The sequence below is a fragment of the Triticum aestivum genome, chromosome 6B (genome assembly GCF_018294505.1).
Source record: "Triticum aestivum cultivar Chinese Spring chromosome 6B, IWGSC CS RefSeq v2.1, whole genome shotgun sequence".
Lineage (NCBI taxonomy): Eukaryota > Viridiplantae > Streptophyta > Magnoliopsida > Poales > Poaceae > Triticum > Triticum aestivum.
The window spans coordinates 570,717,624-570,726,319 of record NC_057810.1 but is presented as its reverse complement, the minus strand read 5'-3'; the positions used below and the strand labels follow the sequence as shown (position 1 = coordinate 570,726,319).

At 42.7% G+C, this 8,696-nt stretch overlaps 1 protein-coding gene across 1 annotated transcript in view; it reads left to right on the top strand.

Moving 5' to 3' along the window:
- The window catches only part of LOC123139392 (enhancer of mRNA-decapping protein 4), an 8,662-nt gene extending 579 nt beyond the window's left edge, over positions 1-8,083 (top strand). The window contains exons 2-14 of the mRNA XM_044559198.1: positions 1-513; positions 1,202-1,251; positions 1,454-1,610; positions 1,697-1,915; positions 2,639-2,767; positions 3,298-3,871; positions 3,955-4,916; positions 5,903-6,262; positions 6,338-6,457; positions 6,665-6,835; positions 6,945-7,103; positions 7,308-7,433; positions 7,548-8,083. Of these exons, the coding sequence (XP_044415133.1) occupies positions 1-513; positions 1,202-1,251; positions 1,454-1,610; positions 1,697-1,915; positions 2,639-2,767; positions 3,298-3,871; positions 3,955-4,916; positions 5,903-6,262; positions 6,338-6,457; positions 6,665-6,835; positions 6,945-7,103; positions 7,308-7,433; positions 7,548-7,856 (3,849 nt within the window). The 3' untranslated portion in view covers positions 7,857-8,083. The remainder of the gene's footprint in view (positions 514-1,201; positions 1,252-1,453; positions 1,611-1,696; positions 1,916-2,638; positions 2,768-3,297; positions 3,872-3,954; positions 4,917-5,902; positions 6,263-6,337; positions 6,458-6,664; positions 6,836-6,944; positions 7,104-7,307; positions 7,434-7,547) is intronic.
- The last annotated feature ends 613 nt before the right edge of the window (positions 8,084-8,696 follow it).

Here is an 8,696-nt window from a genome sequence, read left to right as displayed (position 1 = left end):
CCCATGCCCCGACCGGTCATCCCCTTCCCCATGCCCAACCCGAACGCGAACCCCAACCCGGGCGCTAACCCCATGGCCGCCGCGGGCCCCAACCCCGGCGCCCGCCTCATGCAGCTGCTCGGCAGCTCCGGCTCGGGCCACCTCGAGTCCGCGGTATCTATGCCCCCACCGTCGTCGGAGTTCGCCGCCGCGCAGCCGTCGCCGCTCCCGGCGATGCCATCCGCGCCGCCGGCGAGGATGCTCAGCAGCACCAGCAGCAAGGTGCCGAGAGGGCGGCTTCTGGGTGGCGGGGACAAGGCGGTGCACAACGTTGACTCGAGGCTGCCTGGGGAGGCGCAGCCGCCACAGCTGGAGGTAACGCCGATCACCAAGTACACGTCAGACCCAGGTCTTGTGCTGGGCAGGCAGATCGCTGTAAACCGGACGTACATCGTCTATGGGCTCAAGCTGGGGAACATCCGTGTGCTAAACATCAACACCGCGCTTCGGTCACTGCTCCGTGGCCATACACAGGTATATATTTTAGTCCAGAGAGATAAATTGTTGGTTAGTTCTATGTAGAAATGCTCATCCACAAATTGAATCGCTGGGTAGTGGGTAGTGGGTGTTAATGATGAATGATGTATTTAGCTAAGGGAAAGGATCTGAAAAGTTCGAAGTGCAGATACTGCATTCCCCATACGTTAGAATAACATACCTTATACATTTTCCGGTGAAATCATTTTCAGATATTTTGTTATCATCACATTCAGTTGCTTGTTATTTTGAAAACAACCTCTGATACATTATTATTTGTATCGATGTCATGACGAGGCTGATGAATTAACTATGTATTAATAGATATGTTAATTCTGAATTTATGTTGGCTAGACCGTTAAGAAGGGCTGAATTGGCTTATTTCAGTGAATTTGAACATTCTATGTGGATGACACTCATGGAATAATCACTGCCCATAAGGCCGTTACTGAGTGGTTGTTTGCTCGTGCTCATATTCAGCAATTCTAATTTATAAAATATTCTATGTAAACTTGTCCCGCAATTTAAGTGTTCAAGGAAGTGACTGAGGATTTCTGATGTCAATATTTGTCAACATCTTTAGATGGTAACTGGTTATGCACTCCTCATTTTCACGTGGGTTCGAATTTTACTAAGTATATGAAAGTGCATTTGTTTCTTATGGCTTGTGTTCTTTCTTCTTTAGAGGGTCACGGACATGGCTTTCTTCGCTGAGGACGTCCATCGTTTAGCAAGGTACTGTGTATGGAACAATAACATAATCTGAATTTGTTCACCCAGTTGGCAGCACAACAAAAAGTTATCTTCACTCTCCTTTGGAGATCACATATTTAACATTGTCTGAGGTTATTTATACTATATAAAAATAGCTAATCCTTTTCCTTATTCTTTATAATTGTGTGGGTCATGTATGCTAAGTTGCTCTCTTCTGCTGCAGCGCAAGTGTGGATGGACGGATATACGTGTGGAGGATTGATGAGGGGCCTGATGCAGAAAATAAACCACAAATTACAGGAAAGATAGAAGTTGCCATACAAATTGTAGGTGATGCCGAAGCTTACCATCCAAGGATATGTTGGCACTCTCATAAGCAAGTAAGGCATCATTTACATAACATTTGCCACCTCCAAGTTCATTTTGCATCTCAACTCACTAATGGAGTTGCATGTTTATCCTACAGGAACTTCTGTTTGTTGGAATCAGAAACTGTGTCTTAAGAATAGACACAACTAAAGTGGGAAGGGGAAGAGACTTTAATGCTGAAGAACCTATCAAATGTCATCTTGACGAGCTTATTGATGGTGTACGCTTGGTTGGTAGGCATGATGGTGATGTGACAGATTTGTCCATATCTCAGTGGATGACTACCCGACTCGCTTCAGGATCAAATGATGGCACGGTTTGTATCAAATACTTTCCTATTTATTGTGAAATTTTGAATTCTGCGGAATTGGGAGAAGTATTTTCTGAATGGTATTCTTGAATATGCCATCAGATTCTAGTTCTTCTGAGCAATATGGAAGCTTATTTCCTCGCTCATTTCACTGAATAAATTGTATAAAAAACCATTGATTAAAATATGACTGAATTTTCCATCTATAGGCTTGCAGAGTTTTTTTTTGAATAGTATCCTAATACTTTGTTCTCTTGTCGTTTCAAAGCACCTTTCTCTTAAGAAAGGAAAGCAAACCATATGTCTCGTGGTATGTTGTCAAGGGTTGTTTGGATCGGGCTTGTCATGACATATTTTGGAAATAGTTCATCGAATGATCTGTTGTTTGGACTGTCTCCCCCTTGATTTGATGGTTTTGACTGCATTTACGCTGTTGTAGTCAGCAATATATACCATATAAAATTATTTGCAGTGCATAGAAAAACTGTGAAGTACGTTTCACCTGCTATGTTCGCGTAACCTCGATTGATGGTTATCAGGTGCTGTCTGGTTACTGCTAATAGTTGGTTGAAAACTAACATCAACTGCTAGGTTTAGCACTAATGAGGCTGCCAGCAATTTTTCGACTTAGTTGGCCTCTCTTTTCCCTTGTTAGACATTATTTTATTTAGAGAAGTGCTGATCATCCTTACTAAGCACATTTGTAATGTATATTGGTTTATTTTGCAGGTAAAGATTTGGGACGATCGCAAGTTAGCGCCTCTATCGATTCTAAAGCCACATGATGGTCAAGCTGTTTACTCAGTTGCCTTTCTTACAGCACCTGAGCGCCCGCATCATATAAATCTCATCACTGCTGTATGCACTCTTGCACAGATTACTTAATTTGTCCCAATGATTGCTTAGTTTTACTTACCTTTTTGAAGCACACGCTTTTGTTTGGGCATCTTGCTCAGTTTTTCTGTAGAAGTGCTATCCTGGGCAAAATGCTTCATCCAGGAGTTCGAATCTGCCATTATGCGAAGCAATTAGTCCAAACAACGTTACATCTACCAAAACACAATGATATATTATCTTAATTAGAAATGAACTATAAGGTGCCTGTACCACTTGAGTTTTAGTATAAAATCTAAACGGAGCTGTATTTGCCTACAATTGCCAAGGGACAAAGAGGCAAAGACTCTGCTCGTGGTTTGGATAGTCTGTGAAATGCTACATTATATAATGTTCAAATGGGAGAATCATTTTTGTAGATATTCTATTTCTGTTAGAAATGACCAGTTAATGTGATTCTGCTCTTATCATCTTCTGAGAAACAGAATAATTGACTGCATGTTGTGCAAATATGTTAACAGACGTCTTACATGCTATTCTGGTTCTTAATGTAGGGTCCTCTAAACCGAGAAATTAAAATTTGGGCTTCTACTAATGAAGAAGGTTGGTTGTTGCCAAGCGACTCTGAGACTTGGAATTGCACCCAGACCCTGGAACTTGTTAGTTCTCTGGAACCTAAAGTCGAGGAGGCATTTTTCAACCAAGTTGCAGTGCTGCCTCAAGCAAGCATTATCTTACTTGCGAATGCGAAGAAGAATGCTATTTACGCTGTGCATGTTGAGTATGGCTCAGACCCCGCTTCTACCCGCTTGGATTATATCGCAGATTTTACAGTCGCGATGCCTATTTTAAGTCTTACTGGCACACATGTAAGCCAACCTGATGGTGAGCAGGTAGTTCAAGTCTATTGTGTCCAAACAATGGCCATCCAGCAGTATGGGCTGGAGTTATCACTTTGTTCACCTCCTACTTCTGATACTACCTCATTTGGAAGAGACCCTGTTGTTTCACGTGTTTATGATACACCTCTGGAAGTGGTAGGAGCAGAGTCATCCACGGGAACTAGCTTTACAGATTCTTATACCGTCGGTACTTCGAGTAAACAATCAACTTTTGATCAGACTGCAGGTAAAACAATTACCATGTCTCATTCAATTGCTTCAGTTAATTAAGAGTTTTCTTTTGCTTATGATTTATCTCATTATCTGCAGAGTTTGATCTTAAGCCATCAGCTCCGCCACTTACATACACAGAAGGTGATGGTTCTGCGCATCTTCAGTCTGCCCCTCTTGCATCAAACACTGATCTTACTGGATCAGGACCATCAGTAGGCAACCGTGACAAAGACCAATCAGCTTTTGATTATTCGACAAGCCGAATCACTGAGCCAGTTGCCTTGACTAGGCAAGATACACCCATGCCAAAACCAGTTGCCCTCGCTAGGCAAGATACACCCATGCCAAAACCAGTTGCCCTTGCTAGGCAAGATACACCCATGCCAAAGGACAATTTTGGAAAGGATGAATTAAGAGACAGCCACAGTGATGTTCAGATGCTCCCAAATCCTCGCATGATGTTTAAGGTAGGAGGAAATGCCACTCATCTCATAACTCCATCTGAAATTATATCAGGTGCTCTGTCTGCTGAAAGCAATCAGGTCTCTAAATCTGATGGCGCAAAAATCCAGGATGACTCTATTAGTAGCCCTCGGATTGCAGAAGTGGAAGCAAAACATGTCGATGAGAGTAAATCTAATCATGCTTTGGAACTTGAAGCTGTCAAGGAAGCTCAAGTTGTCCGTGAGAACTCAGAGAAAGATCAAAATTCGTTGGAGCAAACTGTTGAAATGATCAGTGAGCGTTCAGTAACAACTGATAAGTATAGCGTGGAAGAATCACGGTCACCATCTGATAGACTGGTCCCTGACCATACTGGTGCTGCTGGAGAAAATGTTTCAAACAAAACCGTAGAAAAACCTGGCATAAGTGACTCCTCTGTCTCTAGGGAGCAATCATCTTCATATACAAAGGACAAGGTTTTTCATCCTCAAGCATCTGGTCAGTCATCACCTTCTACAAGCGCATTCAACTCAACTGAGTCTTCACATGAACCTGTCAGCAGTGCATACCCTCCTATTGAATCCTCTTCAGAAGTTGCCGATATGCTGCAACAGGTGAGCATTGCATTAAACTGTTCTCTTATCTATGTACTCTGAAGTAACTTTAGTCGAATGGAGTTGCTTGTAGTGTTCTGAAGTTCTACTTGCTGGGTGGACTTTGCAATACGACCGTCTTGGCCTCCTATTGCAATACGACCATCCTGGTCTCTTTGCCATCCGGCCTGCAATATGAAACTAATGCTTCTTTGATGTACTATTGTACTGTACTAACGTCAACAGCAATTTGCATGTAAGCTCTAGTTTTACATGTCGATAATATTTGGCCTGAATTCAAGAGTAATTTGGCTGTTGACTGGTTATTAGACTTGCTACTACTAGAAAATCACAGGGTTTTCCTTTCTGAAGACAGTTTCTTTATGTTTAGTTTGGATTGGGCTGGGAAGTGGGAACCAATGTGGCCCTGCAGCCTGCCAACCTGGTATAAACTTGGCGCAGTTTCAAGTTCAAAATCAATGTGAATAGGATAGGCTGAGGTTGGAATCCCATTCAATTCCTGGTCCATCCAAACTAGGTGTTATGGATACAAATTCCATATAGACTCTGGTAGTTTTCTTGTTTCTCACGTCCTGCATGTAAACACACATTCTTAAATATTTTGTTGAGATGCATGAGAAAATCTGTACAGGTAAAATTGTTATTTCATTCTGGGTTTCACTGGGAAAAAAGCACTGGCCTAATTGGAATGAAGATCCATGGAGTGACAACCATGGTATCCCATCTAGTATTGGCCCACTTGTCCAGTACCCTGAGTTGGACATGACGTAGCCATCTATGGCCAACTTAACAATTGTGCCTGCTTGTAAAATCAGCAAATATCTACTCTCTTTTTTAGGAAAAGACGTACTTGGTTTGTTTTGATTTGTCACTTGACTAGTGCTATTAGATGGTGTGAATTCTAGGTTATAACACTATGGCTTTTAGATCAGCGTTATATGAGTATGAGCTTCAGTTTATTTACTGTGTGGCCGCGTGTCTTGCAGCTAATAGCCATGCAGAAGGATATGCAGAAGCAGCTAGGTACTATCGTTATTGCTCCCATTGCGAAGGAAGGCAAAAGAATTGAAACATCACTAGGCCGTACAATGGAGAAATCTATCAAGGCTAGCATTGATGCCTTGTGGGCCCGTTTCCTGGAGGAGAACACAAAACGTGAGAAGGCTGAAAGGGAACGAATGCAGCAAATGACCACTCTCATCACAAGCTCAATAAACAAGGACCTTCCTGCTATGTTGGATAAGTTAGTAAAGAAAGAAGTTTCTTCACTTGGACCTGTTGTTGCACGGGCAATGACACCTATTATTGAGAAGTTCTTAACCTCTATAGTTGCTGATGCAGTTCAGGTTGTGCCTAACTTCCTGTTGCATTTGTTGTTCTTGCTTTTGCCACCCTTGCTCTTGTTGACTGTTTGCTTTTAGAAAGCGGTGGGTGACAAGGTGGTGAATCAGCTGGACAAATCTGTTACTGCAAAACTTGAAGCTACACTTGCTAGGCAAATCCAAATGCAATTTCATACATCTGTAAAACAGACTCTTCAGGTATGTATCATCTTGTAGTTTGTTCTTTATAGATGGTATTCTAGCAGCTCTTATGTGGCATGTTACATGTTGCATCTGATTTGTTTGTCGTGCCTTTGTTTCTCAGTAGATTGCTTAAGTTTTTCATCTATATATGAAATTTACTGTAAGATCAATTTGTTTTAGCTTTGCTAGATGTACTAATTTGTTTCAAATGGATGTATGCAGGATGTTTTACGCACTAGCTTTGAATCATTGCTTGTTCCAGCATTTGAACAATCATGTAAGACAATGTTTGAGCAAGTAGACAGTGCATTCCAGAAAGGAATGTCTGAGCATGCTGTTGCTATTCAGCAGCAGGTTGAGGCAGCACATACTCCATTGGCGCTTACTTTAAAGGTAGGATATTTGTTATTTGGAATGGCTGGAAATAGCAAGTTAAAAGTATGCATTTTTCCTTTACAATTGTATAATAACAAAAATGAATGTTTATATAATTACTTTTCAGGAAACTATCACTTCTGCGTCCTCAATCACCCAGAATCTCACATCAGAGTTACTTGATGGGCATCGCAAACTTTTGGCGCTGGTTACATCTGGCAACGCCAATGCGCAAAATACAAATGTTCTGCAGCCCAACAATGGTCCTATCACTGGCCCACCAGAGGTGCTGAATTCTGAAACCTTTTGAACTTCCACATTTTTTCTGATTGGCGACCTGTCTAAGCCGTTTGATGTAGTATGGGTATGCCTATTGGGTATTGAGGGATGAGTCTTCAATCTTAATTTCCTTGTCTTAGGTATATAATAATATGATGATTGATGACATCAAGACATCTATATAATTTTCATGTGCCCTGCAATTTTTCAGGTCGAGGCACCATTAGACCCGATGAAGGAGCTGGGAAGACTGCTAGCTGAACACAAATTTGACGAGGCTTTTACAGTAGCACTTCAAAGAAGTGACGTGTCAATTGTGTCTTGGTTATGCTCTCAGGTATCTTCGTCCTTGATTGGTCAGCTAATGCAGAGCTATATGACCCTTGTTCATTAACTTGCTCATACTGGAATAGCTGTGTTGGATTTGCTATAGCTCTACCCTCTTGTACAGGTTGATTTGCGTGGATTATGTACAATGGCCCCAGTCCCTCTGAACCAGGGAGTCCTCCTAGCCCTACTCCAGCAGCTAGCAGTTGATATTGGCACCGAGACATCCCGGAAAATTCAGTGGATGACAGATGTTGCCATGGCGATCAATCCGACAGACCAAGTCATCGCCATACATGTGAGGCCCATCTTCGAGCAAGTCTACGCCAAATTGGCTCACCACCGGTCGCTCCCCACCACCAGTCCATTGGATAACAGCAATCTCCGCTTGCTCATGCATGTCATCAACTCAGTTCTGCTTAGCTACAAGTGATTCTAGCTGGCTGCAGAAACAGTGGGGGAGTATGATGGTCTATTCTTTCTTTGTATAGAGAGAAATTTTTGAAAAGCAAGGGAAACCTAGAAGGACGATGAAAACTGTCACCAAGAAAAATTGTTAAGGGCTGATGTGCCCGCCCCCTGGTGTAAATTAGGCTTGTATCGGACTTAAATTGGAGTATTTCCATGTGGACTGTCTACAAGTCTCTTTGTTCTTGAGCACACAGTCGTCCTTTGTAGCTCCAAGTTTTGATAGTGGTAGCAGCCGCTTGCAGTGGTGAGTGGCTGTTGCTTTCACCCAAAATATGATTGATGTTGTTTCAGGTGTGTGGAAGCTATGCTGACGTCTTGATTTTTCATGTACTTCGCTGTTGCTGTTGCAGTCTAACGTACGTACGGCAATGTATGGACTGCTGACGTGCGAACCGGGTGGACGCTCCCCCGTAAGGGCAGCGGAGTGCCACGTCCAATGTGGAAGCCGGTAACACTTCGAACTTTGTCTGCGTCAGGCCGTCAGCCACACATCCTCATGTGATCGTTGCATGTATGTGGCTGGTGAAAGGTTTTTTTGGGCATATTGCTGCACTAGAGCAGAAACCACACTAGGTATATTAGTCATATGCAGTAGATAGGTCGATGCACATATAGCTGCCAGGTCCCAGTGAACTCTGAACACCTATAACTGGGACACCATCTTCAGTTAACTGAAGCGCCACTGCAACAGCCCAAGCAACGCACTGCAACGGTATTGAAAAGACTAACGCCCTTCATGTGACATCCAACGGCTCAGATTGTATTGCCTTTCCCAGACGTCATTTTCGTGCTTTTACACGTG